Source organism: Phalaenopsis equestris, unplaced genomic scaffold, assembly GCF_001263595.1.
Source record: "Phalaenopsis equestris unplaced genomic scaffold, ASM126359v1 Scaffold000665, whole genome shotgun sequence".
In the NCBI taxonomy this organism is placed as follows: Eukaryota; Viridiplantae; Streptophyta; class Magnoliopsida; order Asparagales; family Orchidaceae; genus Phalaenopsis; species Phalaenopsis equestris.
The window spans coordinates 186,643-207,468 of record NW_018165105.1 but is presented as its reverse complement, the minus strand read 5'-3'; the positions used below and the strand labels follow the sequence as shown (position 1 = coordinate 207,468).

Sequence of the window (20,826 nt, the reverse complement as noted above, 5' to 3'; positions counted from 1 at the left end):
AATAACATTCCCATCTATCCCATCTATATCACCATCTCTATATCACCATCACTTTGAACAATAGGCCCGAGATATCCAAAACGTTCACACCTTTTAATGATTTGATCACCCATAGTTACAACTCTACCACTAGATCTACTAGTACTAAAATTATATCTCATATATTCAATTTTTGATCTACTCAAACGAAAGCCTTTAGACTCTAATGTAGACCTTCATAATTTAAGTTTTTCCTGAATTCTTTCTTTAGTCTTATCCACAAGCAGGAAATCATCAGCGAAAAACATAAACCAAGGCACAATCCTATAAATGTCCAGTAAGAACATCCATAACTAAAGCAAAAATATATAGGCTTAAAGTCGATCCCTAATGTAATCCAACTGAAATAGGAAAATATTTGGTCATCTCCTTCTGCTCGAACACAAGTAAGAGCTCTAGTATACAAATCTTTAATGACTTGAATATAAGCCATATCAACACCATTCTTTTCTAGAACTCTCCAAAGAACTTCTCTTAGAGCCTTACCGTAAGTTTTTTTCTAAATCAATAAAAATCATATGTAGATCCTCCTTACTCTCTATATTTCTCAATCAACCCTCTCAATAAATGCATAGCTTCCATAGTAGACTTGCCAGACATAAATTCAAACGAATTATGAGAAATCTTTGCATCATGTCTTAACCTATGTTCAATTACTCTCCCATAATTTTATTGTACGACAAATTAGCTTAAATCATCTATAATTTGCACACTCTTATGCATCCCCTTTATTCTTAAAAATAGGGACCAAATACTCCTCCAACCAGGCATCTTTTTAGTTTTTAAAAAAATATTAAAGAGTGGTAAGCTAAGAAGCTCCAAAATCTCCTAAATATTTTCACACTTCAATTGGGATATCATTAGGTCCTGTTGATTTTCCACTTTTGGTTTTCTTTAAAGCCTCATTAACTTCATTTTTACTAATGCGACGGTGAAAATAAAAAAGATATTATTATTAATGATATTAAGATCACTAAGATCGATCATATTTTTAGAAACATCATTGAAAAATTTATCAAAATATCTTACCCACATATATGGAATATTTTCCTCTAAGAAAAACACTTGTTTAGTTTCATCTTTAATACATTTTACTTGAATAAAATCTTTACTTTTTTTTTTCTTTTTGTTTGGCTATTTTATACATATGTTTTACCCTTTTCAGTATCTAATACATTATAAAAATCACTAAAAATAATATTCTTAGTTTCACAAATTATTCCCTTAGACTCCCTATGGGCTACTTTATATTTTTCCTAGTTCTCCAAGATTTTACATTTAAACCAATTTTTAAAACAAAACTTCTTATATTTTATCTTTTCTTACATATTAATATTCCACAAACAATTGATTAAAGATTTACCTTATGACTCTCCAAGTACATCTTTTGTCAATATTGCTTGTTAATTTATCCCACATAGAATTAATTTCTTCATGAACATCCCAAATCTTGAAGTTTGCTCATGAAAATAAAAATAATAATAAAACAAAAAACTTGTCAGAAAGCTCTTTTAAAAACCAATCCTCCATAAAATACACGATTTACAATGGTTATAATCCGGTATTAGTTCTGTTAAATTTGCTAGATCTGGATTATATGGCAATATCTCTAATAGTAGCACTGAAATTTTGTAAAAGAAGAATTTTCTGCAGGGCAAATTGGGTGACCAACGTAAGGAATGATGCTGAGCGAAGACATCCATAAAGAATAATAATGAGACTGGGAAGTCAAATTAGGAATGGAACATTTTTAAAGAGCACTGCAACTGACAAATAAATTCTATAGGATTTATGTAAGATTTTTTTGGAGCCAAAACATGATAATGACGAGATGATATGAGCGCAATAAGTACAAATAAGAAGAATTGCTAGAGAAAAAGATGAAATACAGCAAAATCCAGATAAAGTGAAAGCAAGGAAACTAAATTCCTAAATATATATAAACTTCAAAATAGCTTGGGAGGCATTTCTTCCCAAAAACCAAATCTCAAACAAGAAACACGGAACAGGACTGCTTCCACCTCCTCCACACCTCTTTGGAGGAAGGGAGGGTGTCTTCCTCTTTCCCCTCTTTGGACTAGGGTTCATCTTCCTCCCAGGCACTGTCGTGGTACATATATCCGGAGCGGTGATGGCGAGGAACATTTTTAGGTTCTGCACGGCTCTTCGTGGCCTTGGTTCAGTGATGATCCTGATGGTCCTTGGCATTGAGGTCTCACGTACTACGCCGTCGTGGTCAACAACTACGGTCCAGCTCTTTTTCAACGGGAGGCTTCGGTTTTCTCACTGCCCTCGCCGTTCTTGTGCTCTTCCATGGCCTGTCGGCAATGTTATTATGGAGTTACTTTTCTGTGTCCTTACGGATCCTGGTAGTGTTCCACCTAATTGGAGAACTGCTGTGGACGAGGAGGTGGGAGAAAGCGCCCCATTGGCTGCCACAGACTTCAAAAACTCGATTTTGACTCAGCACCAATCTGCAATAATTTCGAACCCTGGAGATTCAAGGATTAGATTTTGTCGGAAATGTAACCAATTTAAGTCTCCTCGTTTCCATCACTGTTCTGTTTGTGGAAGATGTGTTTTGAACATGGATCACCACTGTGTGTGTTATCAAATGTGTTGGAGCATTAAATTATAAGTTCTTTGTTCTCTTTCTATGACTGGAAGATCATGTGCGTTCAAGAATTGTACAATCCAATCAGCTCAACCCTCAAAACATGATTGAAGATCATATTTGTATGATTGCATTGTACGAGATGATTCAAAGATTGATTCGACTGAATTGAATATTGCCTAATTAAAAAAACTTCAAAATAGCTTCATTTGGATCTCCATGCTTGAAGTTTAGTAAAAACATGAAAGTAACAATAAATTTTTAATATTAATCCCGTCATGCCTGGTAAATAGAATCTAAAACCTCTATCTATTAGAGACTCAATGCTATGAATAATTTCATTTGAGTCATATGACTAGAACATTATGTTCATTATTTGGATAAAAAATCTCGAGGGATGGAAAAGTGGGCTAAGATCAATGAAAATATGTAGAGGTGAAGAAGCAGCCATTGCTGCATGACAAGTAGGAGCATGCAAAAGAGCCTTTAAACTCATAGGAAAAGATAGTTCCAAGTTCTGATTGCAGCCATAATTTGACTAAGATGCTTCCAGAATGGTCATAGCTTGGCTCTAAAAATTTTGTAGCAACGCTTGTGCTTGAAAATTTGATCTTTTTTTATTCTGGATGAACTTGAAGCATTCAGTGAAACTACGCCCAAAATTTTTACAAAACGAAGAATGGGATACTTTCAAATTCTACTTAATCCAATATCGAAAAATTCAGCAGTCAATCCATATTTTTTTTCCAAGTAATGTCTAGTTCAACTAAAAAACACAAGCCAACAAAAGCTTAAGATGATCAATAGCACTATCAACTTGTAAATATGTATGCCAAATATTAAACAAGTGAATTTAGAGAGGTTGATTGAATCAATGTGGCTAGTGCCAAGAAAATGATACGAAGATTGAAGTAATTGGTGGTATCTCTATAGAGTCAAAATGGGAAGAAAATCATAACATACACATTGGAAAACCATTGATATAATAAGTATGATATGAAAAATGTATGCAGTAGTTAGCTTTTAAGGATGATATGATGGGGGACAATAAGCCCAATAAAATGGTCACCAACCAAATGCAAATAAAACAAAAAGTTGTGGATAACGTCCATGTTAGGATGATCTAAAGAGATTTTGCCATTAACCTCATTTTTAGACAACCCTCTTTCCCTTGACTAAAGCTTTGTTAGACTTCACTTGATTTATTTTAAAGTTATGATGATCTTGGCTAACTCTTGAAATATTGATTTCTCTTTCGAGGTTATTTTAAAGCCCAAAACCTCATTTTAAAAGTTGCATGAAATTTATTACCACTAACAAAGACGATGCAAACCAATCTAACAATTAGTTGAAATAATTTTTACGTAAAGCTGAGCATTTAAGGTTCCTATGCATGAAAATGGTCTTTTGTAAAAAATTTTCAACAAGTCATTATTTTTTAAAATGAACTTTACCATTATGTCCATATCATCTAAATCTTTCAAATGAGTCATTTGGTGCTCACTTTTGACCCCATTTGGACATCTTTTGAATAAATGATAATTAGGAGAGAGAAAATGATAATTAGGAGATATAAACGATAATTTGACCAAAGCTTCTTCAAAAAGACTTCAAATTGATTCCAAAAGTTGTTTCAAACTTTAAAATACATCATTTGAACCAAGAAAGTCCAATAAATTTTTTTGGTCAAAATTGATATTTTTCTCTTCTAATGTGAGGTCCACTTTGACCAGTCATATCTCACTATAGAGCATGAATTAGCCAAAACCAATTCAACCATTAAACACAATTTTTTTCTCTATCAATTCGACCAACGCCAAATTTTTTGTCAAAGTTAACTTTCCAACTACCATAACCACCTTTTTAACTAATTTTAAATTTAAAATGATCATAACTTTGAATATATAACTCCGTTTTTGAAACCTTTTAGACCATTGGAATCCTTATTTCATTCTCTTCAAAATGATATATAACTTCATAGTTTTCTGATCAGTATTAGCAATTTTATAGAAAAATCCCTCTTTTTGGTTTTTAATCGTAAAAATGTCATTATCTAATTTATTTATTTTTATTTTTTATTTGTATTTGACATGTTACCACTCCTTGTACTTAATTCTAATTGGTCCAAGCAAATAAAATCGCGGGTTCTTCTATTTGACCAAATCTTAGTCATTTATTCAAATAGTTAGCTCCCTCCATCTCAATCATCCAACACTACACTAACTCAAACCAATCACTAATTCCTCCACTAAACAAGTCGTAACTCACCCTCTTCCCTACCATTCACGCCACAACAGAAAGGAAAAGGGCTCCTCTCAATTGAATTCAATTCCGCCTTCCTCCTCAATACAATTTTCTTCCTCTTTCAAGCAAAAAAAAACTGAAATCTCTTCTCCTCTTGCCCAAGACAAATCGTGAGTTCAAAGTGCAACCAAAGAAAAAGAATTCAAATTAAAACAAAGGTATGAAATTCAAATTATGTGTTCAATTTGAACTTTTAACCGTGAAATCTCTAAATCTTTTATATCTTTTTATTAAACTGCATGTTTAATTTTTTAAATTGACCATGGTATTTTAAATTTCTTTTCAATTCTTATCAAATCACATGCTTAATTTCATAATTTACCATGTATCTTTTTAAATCAATCTGTTAATTTCATGTTTAGTCTTGTTTCTACCATAAATTTTGTTTAAGTTTTAATGTTTGGTCAATGTTGTTTGTTTTTTTTGAAAGTTGTCATAAAATTGTCAAACCCCTTACAGCATTACCACATTAATATTCAAATTTCTCTATGAAATATTACATGTGCATATTTAAAAGTTAGGGCTTTTGATATATTTTTTTGGTAATGCATTAAGTGTTATCACATATAATTAGCATGCTTACATGTTGAATTTTCCCAAACCAAAATTAATTTAACATGAAGTCATAAGGTCTTTTGTTATAGTCACATTTCACATGCTAAATATTGTATTTATCAGGCATAAACTATAAAATTTTTGTTGTATTTGTGCAGTAGCATATGCAGTAAGTGTTTTATATAAAAATTATTGTGATTCTAAGTATATTTGTTCAAAACTGTGAGTTTCATATATGTTCCATGGTATAGTTGTTAAATGGTTTTATGTTTACTGATTCTATGTATAATGTTAAATCTTATATGAAATATCTATAGGATTTTCTTCTAATTATATTTTAATATATTTATGTGATGTTATATTACATAATTTGTATGACTCCTCTATAAAATTAAGAAAAAAAATGGAGCCTTATTTGTATTTTCCTCTTTGGTCAAAAGTCCCATGCCCAATTACTTTGCTAACAGCTTATAATTAAGTTAACTTAAATTATAATCTTATTAATAACTTTCTAATTTAATTGATGATTATTTAATAAACCTAATTAATCTATTAACTAATTAATTAAGACACTAGATAATTAATCAATGCACTAAATAACCAATAGTCAAAACCCATTCAGCCTAAATTACCTTATAAATATTGCTAATCACTCTTAAAAAGAAATCTCAAATCGACGTCTAATCATTCTAAAAACTCTTAGTTAACATATAATTTATTCCTAATTACCCATCTAAGCTCTTGGCCAAAACCTTAGCTCGCCTAAAATTTTTCTAATCTATTAATTAATCATCTAATTAAACCTGCTTGTCTCTTAAAAACCCTTACCCCAAAAATAAAAAAAATTTGAAAAAAATAAATTAGTAAATCTAATGAACTTCAAATTTATCTTTTTAAATCACTAAACATTTAATTAAATTATAAATTATCTAATTAAACTATGAAAAGTTTAATTAGCCTACAAAACATCAAATCAATCTCTTTAAAATTCCATTAACCTATTAATTAACCTAATTAACTTCTTAGTTAGTCTAACTAATTCTATTAACCTCTTTAACACTCACTTAAACTATTTAATTAATCTATTTGAAATTTTAAAATAATAATAATAAAAAGTGGGGAAAGACTTGCATATTTATGTAATACTTGTGTGATTAATATTTATACATATGTAAGTTTAATATTAATGTTAACATATAGGTATACATTTATTAATATATGAATGAAATGCATGATTAGATATGTGGTTAAATGAGTGTGTAAAAGTGTATGTATATTAATTATTTGATGTGTATATAAATGTAATATATATGCTTATGTGTGTAGTTTTAAATATATATATATACTAGTTTAAGTTAATGTATGTAATTAATATATATACATACATATAATTATATATTATATATGCTTTAAATATACATTTATGTATGATTATATATTATATATAATCTTATATGTATAATTATATGCGTATGTAAATCATTTATTGTAAATCCTATGAATATTTTATATAAAAGTCATATGTGTTAGGTTAGCATAAGTCTTTAGTTATTAATGTAATGTCTCTGTATCTATAAAGCATATGAATAATAGTGGAATATCTACATGTGAGATTACTTGTTTGGTATTTCATTTTATTGAACATGTTGTGATTAAGGGGGAATAGATGGGATAATAGTGAATGATTTTGATTTGTGGATGAGAGATATAGGAAAAGAAATAAGACTCTTAGAAATTAAGAAAAGAGGAAGTCTGAAAATCATTTTAAAACAATTTTAAAAGAGAAAATAATTGATTTATATAATAAATCAAATATGCTCAAAATAAAAAAATTTTAAAATATATAAATGATCTCAATAAATAAAATCTTTTATATTTCAATTATAAGTACTCTAAAATATAAAATTTTTAAAAATTTAATCAAATCATGATATATTTTAATTAAATGAGCTCAAAATTTTTAATTTTTTAAAAAAATTTAGAAAAAACTCGAAGAAACTTTATTTAATATGCCTCTTTAACACTTTCAAAGATAAATTTTAGTTTCGCTGATTCATAAATCACAAAGATTTTATTCATCCGAATAATTAAATACATCCTAAGGTAATATTTCTATTTTTCGAAAAAGTATATTATTCTTCGAATGTCGTATATGATCATTTAAATAGAAATCTTTCGAGATCTATAGTGGCTACCAACAACAGAAAAAAAAAATGCACCAATATTTTTTTTTTAACGGATCTTGTAACTATATGATTCAACCTTTTGGATCTTAAAAATATTCAATTTCAAATATCAGCGGGTCGCGACTTAAATCTTCAAGTTTCTTATTTTGAAAAAATTTAAATAATATTTCAATAACATCACTTAAGTTGATCGCTCTTATTTTAAGAAATGTTGCAAATCTTCTTTACTTCGAATTATGAAAATATAAAGAACAAAAAATTAAAAGACAAATTTTGAAAAATAATAATGCTCGTCTTCAATCTTATCTAAGTAAAAACAAATGCACTACTCATTTTTTACATACGATTAACATTGAGTGTGCTCGTGAAGGAGATCCTGAAGATTTGCTTTCGGGTCCCCAATGGAATGATATTCGTTTCGACAAAATTCACTTTCAAGACTTGATAGGAGTCTAACGACCCTTTAGCCTTTGATCTTTGAGGAAAACTTGAATTCTCATTATTTTGAATTTAAGATTGAACTTGATTGAAATTTAATTCAATAAAATCTTAAACATTAACTCTCTTACAATTCAACTAAAATTAAGCAGAATTTAAACTTTTCAACTAAACATTGGGTCCGAAACTTGAAATTAAAACAATAAATGAGCATTTTCTTTGATCAACTCTCGGGTGTATGTAAAACCCAATGTGTTCCATTCCAATCTAATCTCCTTGCTTACCTCTTAAGCGAGTCTCTTTGATTTCCAACCAAATGTATCACTTGATCCCTAATGTTAGCTTCTAGCTCATTTAGAACTCCATCAATAAGATAACTGCTGATATTATTTGAATCAACTGGGAGGTAATTGGAGGATGACATCTTACTTGAATGGACATACGATGAAAGATGTTAATAGGAAGTCTACACTTCAATCTCTGAATTTAATAAATTTAAGATTAAACTTGTTTGAAAGGGAACTCAATCAATGATCTTAAGGTTGGACCCTCTCTGCAAGGTGAACTAAAGAAAAGCTTTAGTTTAAAGTTTTGAATTTGATTTTAAATTCATTTTCAGGAAGTTTAAGATTTCAGGAATCATTCTAATGACGAATTAGTAAAGAGTAGGGCTAAACTTGAACAATCAAGTCAAAAGGCCCTAACAAACCAATATACAGAACCACCCACAAGGAGGTCCAACAAAGAAGGTTCCAAAACCTACTCAAACTAGGTTGTGGACCCAGAATTTAAGAATGTTTGCTAGGGCTCATCGCATAACTTGATGAAAAAAAGTCCAACAGGGAAATAATAGATAATCAAAATCTCAAAGGGAAGTACAAACATATTATTAATGAAAAGAAAGATTAAAAGATAACTAAAAATTGAGAGAGGAACCATCCCCAACGGAGTCGCCAGAAAAATCTTGTGGAAATTTTCTTTGTTGTTGGTACATACCGTAGACCTCGAAAGAGTTTTATCTAAATGATCAGATATGACATTTGAAGAATAATATATTATCTCGAAAAATAGAAATATTACTTTAGATTAGATCTAATTATTCGGATGAGGAAAATCTTTATGATTTATGAACCTGCAGAACCATGATTATTCTTTGAATGTTTTAAAGAAGCATATTAAATAAAATCTCCTTGAGCATTTTCTAAAATTTTTAAAAATAAAAAAATTTTACCTTATTTAATTAAAATATAAAATTTTTTTATGATTTGATTAAATTTTAAAAAAATTTATATTTTAGAGTACTTTTAATTGAAATAAAAAAATTTTATTTAATGAGATTATTTATATTTTATAATATTTTATGTTGAGCACATTTGATTTATTTATATAAATAAAACATTTTCTCTTTTAGAAATCTTTTAAAATGTTTGACATACTCTTTTCTTCAGTTAATTCCTAAGAGTCTTATTTCTTTTCTTATACTTTTCATCCATTAATCAAAATCATTCACCATTATCCTATCTATTATCCATTAATTATAACATGCCTAATAAAAGGAAAGATAGCAAACAAGCAATCTCACATGCATAAAAGCAAGGGAACATGCAATCACACACTTTCATGCAATTTATCCATATTCATCACAGATATTTTAGTATTATTCATATGCTTTACAGTTAAGGAGATATTACATTAATCAACAAAGACTTAAGCTAACCTAACATATAGGACTTTTATATGAAATATTTATAGGATTTACAATAAATGATTTACATACACATGTAATTATACATGTAAGATTATATATTAATCAATAAAGACTTTAGCTGACCTAACATATAGGACTTTTATATGAAATATTTATAGGATTTACAATAAATGATTTACATACTTACACACTCATTTAATCAAATATTTAATCATGCACTTCATTCATATATTAATAAATGTATACCTAAATCTTAACATTAATATTAAACATACATAAGTATAAACATTAATACACAAGTATTCATAAATATGCATGTCTTTTCACTCTTTTTATTATTATTATTTTCAAATTTCAAATAGATTAATTAACTTGGTTAAGTGAGTGTTAAAGAGGTTAATTGAATTAGTTAGGCTAAATAGTTAATTAGACTAACTAATAGAATAATTGAATTTGAAAGAGATTGATTTGGTTTCTTGTAGGCTAATTAGACTTTTAAGGGTTAAATGATTTAATTAAATGTTAAGTGATTTAAGTAGATGATTATGAAGTTAATTAGATTGACTAATTTATTTTTTTAATTTTTATTTTTATTTTTCGGGTATTGGTATTTAAGAGATGATTAGCTTTAATTAGGTGGTTAATTAATGGATTAGAAAGATTTTAGGTGAGTTAAGGTTTCAACCAAGAGTTTAAATGGGGAATTAGGAATGGATTATATGTTAACTAATTGTATTTAGAATGATTAGATTTCGGTCAATGATTTTTTTAAAAGTGATTAGCAATACTTAGAAGATAAATTAGGCTAAATAGGTTTCGGCTATGGGTTATTTAGTGCATGGATTAATTACCAAGTGTATTAACTAATTAGTTAATAGATTAATTATGTTGATTAAATAATAATCAATTGAATTATAAGGTTATTAATAAATTTAGAATTTCGGTTTGCTAGCAAAGTAATTAGGCATGAGGACTTTCAGCCAAGGAGGAAAATACAAATAAGGCTCTTGGTTTTTTTTTTAATTTTATAGAGGAATCATGCAAATTATATAATATAGCATCACATAAACATATTAGAATATAATTAGAAGAAAATTCTATGGATATTTCATATAAGATTTAACATTATACATAGAACCAACAAACATAAAGCCACTTAACATCTATACCTATACAAATATACTTGGAATCACAATAAATTTTATATAAAACACTTAATGCATATGTTGTTACATAAATACAACAAAAGCTCTATAGTTTATGTTTGATAAATACAATATTTAGCATGTGAAATGTGGTTAGAACAAAAGATCTTATGATTTCATGCCAAATTGATTTTGGTTTAGGCAAATTCAGCATGTAAGCATGCTAATTGTATGTAATAACATTTAACGCAGAACTACAAAAATATATCAAAAGCCCTAACTTATAAATATGCGACGTATAATATTTCATGGAGGAATTTGAATATTAATATAATAATGATGTAAGGGGTTTGACAATTTTATGTCAACTTTCAAAACAAAACAACATGGACAAACATTATCACTTAGACAAAATCCATGGTAAAAACAAAACTAAACATGAAATTAAAAAAATGATTTAGAAATTACATGATAAATTATGAAATTAAGCATGTAATTTGATTAGAAATGAAAAAGATTTTTAAAATTCCATGGTCAATTTTGAAATTAAACATCTAGTTTGATAAAAGATATAAAAGATTTTGAAATATTATGGTTAAAAGTTTAAATTGAACACATTATCTGAATTTCATACTTTTGTTTAATTTGAATTCCTTTTATTTCGCTTGCACTTTGAACTCATGGTTTGCCTTGGGAAGGACGAGAAGTGATTTCATTTTTTTTGCTTAAAAGATGAAGAAAATTATATTTAGGAAGGGGAAATTGAATTCAATTGAGAGTCATTTTCCTTGCTATTGTGGCGTGAATGGTAGGGGAGAGGGTGACTTACAGTTGGTTTAGTGGAGGAATTAGCGGGTGGGTTTGAGTTAGTGGGGTGTTGGATGGTTGAGATGGAGGGAGTTAATCATTTGAATTCAATGGCCAAGATTTGGTCAAAGAGAAGAACACATGATTTTTACTTGTTTTGATCAATCAAAATTGAGTACAAGGATTAATGATGTGTCAAATACAAATAAGAAATAAAAATAAATAAATTGGATAATGATATTTTTATAATTAAAGCCAAAAAGAGGGGGTTTTCTTTAAAACTGTTAGGGTTGATCGAAAAATTTGAAATTATATATCATTTCGAAGAGGAAAAAATAAAGATTCCAACAATCCAAACGGTTTCAAAAATGGAGTTGTGTAGCCAAAGTTATGACAATTTGAATTCAAAATTTCTTAAAAAGATAGTTATGGTGGTCGGGAAGTTTACTTTGACAAAAAATTTGACTTTGGTCAAATTGATAGAGAAAAATTCAGTGAGTTTAATAGTCCAATTGATTTTGGTTAATTCAAGCTCTATAGAAAGATATGATTGGTGAAAGTGGGCCCCACCCTATAAGAGAGAAAATGTCAATTTTAACTAAAAAATTTATGGGATTTTATTGGTTCAAATAATGTACTTTAAAGTTTAAAACAACTTTTATTGAAGATTGAAGTCAATTTGAAGTTTTTTTATAAGAAATGTTGGTCAAATTATCATTTTTTCTCTGCAGATTATAATTTGTTCAAAAAGTATTCAAACGGAGTCAAAATTGAGCACCAAATGACTAATTTGAAAGATTTTGATGACAATGATTAAGTCTATTTTTAAAAATAATGACTTATTGAAAAATTTTTATGTATGACCATTTTTATACATGGGAACACTAAATGCCTAGTTTTACGTAAAAATTATTTCAACTGACCATCAAATTGGTTTGCATGGTCTTTATTAGTGGCAATACATTTCATATAACTTTTAAATGAGGTTTTGAGCTTTAAAATAACCTCGAAAGAGAAATCAATAATTCCAAAATTTAGTCAACATTCAGCTCAAGTGAAGTCTAAACTAAGCTTTAGTCAAAGGGAAATTTGCCAATAATAAAAAAAATAGAAAGTTCTAGCTTGCTCTTTAAAACCTTTGTAAGTAAAGATAAGGACAAGTTTGCCATGATATATGGAAGATAAGGACCGGTTTGCCATGATAGATGGAAGGAAACTAATGAGGAAGTGAAATTAGATCATGAATTAAAAATAAGGGCAAACAATTGTTTGATGAAGATGAATGAATCTTGTCATTGAGCCCACCAACAACATTTGCGAAAGAGCGAGGGTTATGGCTTGGAGCAGGTTATAGTTGGGTTGGTAGAGGCGACCTAATAAGGGGCTAATCCAAAACCCTAAGAATAGCTAAAGAGTAAGGAGTGAGATGGGCTTGCTAAAAAATATATGACAAAAAAGGTGAATTTAGGTTAGAAATTGGAACGGTAGGCAAATAAATGATCGAAGATAAAGAAAGAGAACGAGCATGGCAACAAAGCTGATAGAAAGAACATAAGCGCACCAAAATTTGTGAAAGAATATAGAGAAAAAAACTTAAAAACTCTGGAAACAGAATTGAGGTGGGTGCCTCGCCAGAGGCATCCACGAATCCCCACGAAGAGCCCAAAGGAAACACATGAGGACGAGTGGGTGGCCATACCAAGTGAACATGGGTGTATGTAAGCGAGAGGACACATGTGAGCCACTATAGAGCCATAGCAAATGTCCCACGCCCCAGGATTTAAATGTCATATATGACCAAAATAACCATCATCTAAGGTTCTCATGACTGAAGGTACTTTCAGATGACTCTCAATAAGTACAAAACCTAAGCTCAATGGTATTGTTGTGGAGTACATTATCTGAAGTAATGCCCTGCACAAAAGGTTTCAATTAATACGAAAAAGAAACAAAAAAATATAACACTGTAAATCAACCGATATTGGTATAAAATTTGCTCTCAAGCAGAAGGTTCTTAGATACCTTTAAACAAATCAATGATCATTATGGATATAGGTTTTCTATCTCAGGAATAAAACTCTAAGCTCATTAAGAAATTATGCAGGATTAAATTAATCTTCTGAAATTTTAAAAAGATGTGAAAAGCTAGTCATACCTTAGGTTTTGCAAACCAAACCACAAACAATAACAAAACTTAGCAACAAATTTTCTAGATGAAATGATTCCAGCAGTCAGAGCCTGTGAAAAGATTCCGTAATCAAAGGGTGGATTATCCCCATCTGCTGAGCATTGGTTATTCAAAACTTGACTGCTGGCATTGAACCATTGATCAAAACCTTCCGGATGATTATTGCTGCAGTATAAAAAATCCTTAAGACATCCACTGTAATTAGAGCATGCTAGCCGCCAACAATCATCCTGACGTTCAACAGCTAACAGGTACCAAAATGCACCAGCTATCTGAATGAAAAACAAAACAAATAACTTCAGAAAAGATGAGCATATCATAATAAATCCTTTACTTCATTGAGAAATCTCAAATGTTTCAATTAAGCGCATAAAAGTTCACTGAAAGGATGATTAGGTAACGAAAACTTTTACTTACATGACTAGCAAGCAGAAACCACAGCAAATAGTATGCAGCACCAGCCCAAGCAGTTTCAGCAAAAACACCAGCAGTTCGTTTTAGTTCTGAGGTTAAGGGAAACAGCCTAAAGAATCTGGGGATATACTGAAGAAATATGAGAAATAGCAAGATATTTTTTGTAGTCTGCACATCATCACCATGAGATCTATGAAGAAACCTCCAAACAACAATCTGTGTATAATTTGTGACAAAGAGCAAAGAAAATCAGTTCAGCACTTACGTGCACAACTTTTTTAAGAATTTACAAATTGAAGGAAGAAGAAAGCAATAAAGTTAGCCATAAAATCTAGCAATTTGCATTTTGAAATGCCAAAAAAATGCATGGTTAAAGAGGCAGAGAAAGAAACCATGAATTGTGAACACTGTTTTTTCTAGAAGCTTATAGAAATGCGTCTCAAGAACAACCAAAAGCTTCTTACCGATGTAACTGTAAAATTATAGATGCCCATTCATTTGCAAGGATGCTAGTCCTTGGTAATGATCAGGATGATTAATTCACAAATATTAAGGATCAAATGATGAACATTTAATCAAGATGTTGGGTGCCGCATATGTAATACTTGAAGTACAAATTACAAAGAGTTCCTAAATATTTGTTATGTTCTGTCATATTTGTCAAAATATTAGGTTCAGGGTTCCCATGAAAGTATCCAGCCTGTTGCTACCACTAAATTAGCCTTAATTTTATGCTAATCAATCTATTGCTTTAGCTGATGTTTATGATGATGGACTCTTACCTTGTATTGCTTAAAGAATAAGCTCTTCTACATCAACTTTCCTTTTATAAGAGAGAAGAATTTTCCTAGTTGTAGGTTCCTAAAATTTTTATAACTTCTTTGGTTTACATACTGAGCCATGCTTATAACAGCAACGAAAAGATCCATAAAGATAATACTTCGCCACTTAAAATGCGTGCTACAGTTCTCTTAGTTCCTCCATATTCACTCTTACTAAGAGCAATCATCAAAGGTAAGAATCATAGCTACATGTGTTTAAAAAATAATAATAATAATAAATCAAGGCTGCATATATCCACATTATCACTTTTACATAAAATATAAGCAATATTCATTTGAAAAACATAGCTTAGGAGTAGATATAATATTGAATCAACCGTAATCTATCTTCAGCTTTATCCTTAATTTATTATATGCAAGATATTTTCATGGTGAAGTGACTCAAATGTCAAATCAAAATTCCTAGATGTTTGTTAAGCCACCTCTAAAAACAAAGAGTTACTCGTCCACAAAAATGTTCTATAAAGACCCTATAAGAGGGGTATACATAATATTGAATCAATCATAATCTCTCTTCAGCTTGATCCATAAATTATTATATACAAGATATTTTCATGGTGAAATGGTTGAAATGGCTCAAATGTCAAGTCGAAATTCTTAGATGTTTGTTAAACCACCTCTCCAAAAATAGAGTTACTCGTCCACAAAAATGTTCATGTATATATTTGCCATATAACTTTTAACAAATAAACGTCCTGAACAGATTGAGCTACATCAAACCAGGAACCGATAAACAAACTAGTTAATCAATTACCACTAGGTATATATTATATTGAAATAAAAGAATTAGATGATCAGTATAGATAACCAGGATAGGTTAGTGTAGGTTACTTTTTTTAACAAATCAAGAAGAAATTAGAATTTGAATATTACAATTGACAGAAAACTATAAAATATTTACTATTCCATCGAAACTGAGAGATCAGAGTTTGAGCTGGGATATTACCTTCCAAATTATATGAATAAGGCAACATACCTTTTCCTACCCAAAATGCAAACATATGTGAGAATGCATCCATGTAATTTGGGAAGTAATAATCTCTCAGTTCAAAACCCGATTACCCAGTTTCCAGTTTGTTCAGTGCAAAATATCCAATAGTAAATATTTTATGCTTTTCTGTGCTTGATGATATTCAAATGTGTTTGTACATGTATATATTAGAAATGATGTACAGGAATACACAGTAGGCAAAAAACAGTTTACAAACAGCTGAGCCCGCATTTCCACAAGTGCTACTAATAAGAAAAATAAATGTTCTACTTAGCCAAAAATTTAAAAATTTATCCTTACGCTGTCAGGAATTGTAATAGAAACTCATGTAAATCACGGAATCAAGTACAACAGCCTAAGAATAGATAACTAATCTTCAGCTAAAGAAACATGACGATCCATATAGTTTATACAAACCTGTGGAAGTGGCAACACAGCCAGGAAATCAACAATGAAGTGCCTTTGTAAATAACGATTAGCTATCTGCGCAGGATCAATTACAAGTTCACCTCTACCAAATACACGTGATGATGGGGCAATATATGCGGTACGGAACTGAAGAGCCATTCGAAGAAGGTAGAATGAATCAATAAATGTACGCAGAGTGGTTGATATGTATGCTAGATTTCGATCTATATTGAGGCAATTTGAATCTTGGTCATATACTGGAAGATAAAAAAACAATGGATCCACAGACACAGCAAGAATACATGATATTACAAAAAGCCTGTTCATTCTCAAAAGAAATTGGTCTTGAGGATCAAAAATCTTCTTCTCTGAAACCTTAAGATCTTCTGGAAAAATTCCCTTCGTGTTACCAAACCTAAGGGTTTTCTTGAGCGACTTGAGCCTTTCAGATCCCCTTTTCATTCCACTTCTAAATGATTTTGCCGGGTTGCTTGAACCATGATGAAATCCCTCAACATGGAAACTACTCTTATTCATTTTTCTTGTATCAGAAGAAAAAGATAAACTTGGGCTCGAATCTTCCAACCTAAAAGCATGGGAATGAAATCTTCTAGTGGCAATAGTGAAACAAAGTTTTCAAAATGAAAAGGTCTACAATAATTACCAAAGAGGAAAAAATACAATAAAATTATGTCTATTGAAAATATGAATGCCCTATGTGTTAAAGAATATACGCATGCAAAGTTATGAAATGAGTGTAAAAGCAGTTCAGTTATTACAAGTAAAACATGCATGACAAGAAAAGCTGCAGAGTCACAAAATGAGTGTAAAAGCAGTTTAGTTATTACAAGTAAAACATGAATGACTAGGGAAAAAAGATAGCAATCCCAAATAATCTATGGAAAACATGAATTGGCGTAAAATAAATGAAAACACCAAAGCATGGCATAAACTTCTCTTAGAATCATACTAGTAAGGCACAAATTAACGGGAAGGAACAGTCTTTTTTCACGAACAGTAAAAGAAGTTTACAAGTAACAAAAAAAAAAAAAAAAAAAAAAAACGGAAAAAAATTGAAGTATCAAATAATGAGTTAAAAAGTGATAAAGAAAAGCATCATCAAAAAGATGAATGCAAAAATATGATTGTCATTACTTTTACAAGGAAATGAAGACAATTGAAAACTGCAGTTATAAGACAGTTGGGGCTTTTGAGACTTTCCACCACGTGAGCAGAGAAAGCATAAAAAGTAGCTTAATTGGCCCAAGGCCACCCACGAATAAAATACCATACTATTATCCATATGCTTCATAGACTTCCCATATATTTAATTCCTATCACAATTAATTAGCCATATTCAAAAGAGAAAATACTCACTCCAAGTGTTCTGCAAAATTATAATGTTTGGATGATACAATAAATTTTTTTATTTTTTAAGTAATGTAATATAATTCAAAGGTGTCATGAAAAAGTACAAAGAAATAGCAAAAAATTAATCTTCTTTTCCTCTTATTACAATTGTCTTGCCTGAATTTTAGAGCCCCTAAACTACATCACGTGTTTTACTAAAATTTTATTTCAAGCATAGAACTTCAAACAAAATTAACAATGATTATTTTAGAAAAAACTCTATTCAATATAATCATAGTTTGGCCGTTTCTATGCCATCCTTCTATAATTAGATTATTCCCACCCTTATCCCCCAACTCTCAAATCCATCCCTTTTCCCTTAATGAAGCTATTTGGTTCAACATTCCTACGATGCTTATACAGTTAATGTGTGAGTCCCAAAAAAGATCACAACTCGATGAATTATCAGTATGCATATGAAAAGCACATGATGCAGTTTCAAGATAATCTGCTCCCTTTTTGAGAAATTTCTATTGTCAGTTTGCCCATGATTAATTACTTCTCACAACTGCAAAAAGAACCCCCCATTGAGGATAATATGAGAATTTATTGTAATTTTGGTTCTACTCTCATTTTTTCTACATATTGCTTCTAATATGGAGATGTGTCACTCCATGTTAAGAGGTGGAGACCTAAAACATGGAGAGAGGAATGGGGATGGGGATGGGGATGGGGATGGGGATGGAGGGAAGGTGGTAAATTCTGTTAGAATCCCACAATTCCCTTGTTCAAACTATATACCAATAGACCCCTTGTTGGTGTTCTTTGGTTTCCATGGCCAAGGTGAGCCCATGAAGGCACAAGTAGAAATATTTTAATGTCAATTTCATGACAGATTTTCACTAACATAAGGCTTTATGCCTGGATCAGATTAACCATATGGCTCAATGTATCAAAGGTATGGCTATCGGGAAAGTTGTGAAAATTTCAGTATGATTGATACATGGCTCATGAGCATGTTTTAGGTATGATTAATCGATTAAAAGAAATTTCCTTAGTGACTGTAAAAATACCAATTTTACAATAGCAAAAATAATTCTGAATTCACTTAGTCAATTATAAGAATTGATGAGCCGGTTTCATCAATTCGGTGATGGAAAATGTGACGGGATTTGTCCCGAATGAATAGAGTACGAAAGAATGAACAGAGAGAAGGAAAAGAAGTGGCAAGCACGCATGCAAGAATTGATGTCTCTTGTGCAAGCAAGACAAGCAAAGGAAAGCTGAGACGAAACTAGCCACGCATGCCAAGTGGTACAAAGCGAGGACAAACGCACATGTCAGCATTTAAGCCAATGAGCCCACTTAAGCGAAAGTGCAAGATGAGCAGCAGCCAATGTCATTGACCCGAGCATGAGACCAATAGTAAAGCATCGCATGCGGAAGGAGAACAATGACGTGCAATCTTAGCAAGTACCGGAGCAGAAGCAACAAGTAATGTTGTTTGGGATTTCGAACAAGAGACTGAGAGAGTAAGGACGGACTTCAACATTGAGCAAATGAGGAAAAGAAAATGACATGAAAGTTTATTATTAATTTCTGATAACAGTAATAGTTGATTAAATTTAAAATTTATTAAATATTTCTAGAAAATTTTATAAATTAATATTAGAAATTGAAAGTTGAAGAGTATATGAATCAATAGGTTCGAAAAGAACAATTAACTTCGCAAGAAATAGACAAGGTAAGTTTGTACTAATTTCAATATGTAAAAATATTTGCACTCTATAGTAAGTTTAAATATAAAAAAATAATTAGGATTTTGATTTAAGAGGAGTAAGTTCAAAGAAGAATAATGGATTTTGCAAAGGAAGATGATTACTCGAGGTGTGAAGTCAAATTATAAAGGTGGGCTATTACCTATCTCATAAGCATTATAACATGCTTTGAAAAGATTTCATACATCACATCCACACAAAACATTTAATGCATATTGCAAAATGGTTGAAACAAATTAAATGAAAATCAAATGAAATAACCATGTAAGTCAATCAAAAGAGTCATTACAGTCTTGACTTTTTTTACGAAATGTCAAAGGCATGTGATGCTTTTCCAAGTGGGAGGTGAATAGTCGGAGTCAGACATGTTCATTTGAGTGTTAGAAACTTATCCTTGGTTATTTTTTTTCATTCATTTTGCTCAATAATTGCTCTAATGAAATTAAAATTCGAATGTGAATAGCCTTAGTTATATCTTTAAGGGTTTCTTCACTTATAAAGTATGAGAAGGCATTATTCATGATGATTGATGATCAGCATCACTAGAATATCACTTTGTAAATGAGAAGAAAAACTTTTAGCGAAATAAACTGATAAGGCTCGTCTAGTACCATTATTTGTGATTGATAGCCTAGCATTACATATTATTCTGTTTTGATTGCCTCAATATTTGATACTGAGTTGGCATGCAAATTGAGGCAACAATAATTGCATTAGTCTACAATTCTTATTGTTCTCCCTTTTAGACTAACTTGCCACCAAAGATGATTATATCTGATTGGGACTACCAAGAGCATGATTTTTATTACTTGATCAACTATGATTGATTAAAACAAAGATAATAGCCATCTTACCCTAACTAACAAAATGAAAGGAAAAATATGTGTTGAAATATTCTAGAAGGTCATAGCCTCATTGATCAATCGATCATGTCAACATTACAGTTGGAGGGCAAGGGATTTAACGTATACTTTTCCAACACCATCTATCCCATTTTTATCAAATTTCATGATATTTTTCTAAATATTTTATGATGATTTTGGATTATTCCAAATATTT

General features: G+C 30.3%; 1 protein-coding gene and 1 pseudogene across 1 annotated transcript in view; one reads left to right on the top strand and one right to left on the bottom strand.

Moving 5' to 3' along the window:
* Positions 1–20,826, bottom strand: part of LOC110030134 (probable cyclic nucleotide-gated ion channel 5) — a 42,231-nt gene that overhangs the window by 4,304 nt on the left and 17,101 nt on the right. The window contains exons 5-7 of the mRNA XM_020732710.1: positions 16,649–17,225; positions 14,402–14,614; positions 13,952–14,256 (exon numbers count right to left, since the gene is read on the bottom strand). Of these exons, the coding sequence (XP_020588369.1) occupies positions 13,952–14,256; positions 14,402–14,614; positions 16,649–17,225 (1,095 nt within the window). The remainder of the gene's footprint in view (positions 1–13,951; positions 14,257–14,401; positions 14,615–16,648; positions 17,226–20,826) is intronic.
* Positions 1,980–3,817, top strand: LOC110030143 (annotated as a pseudogene).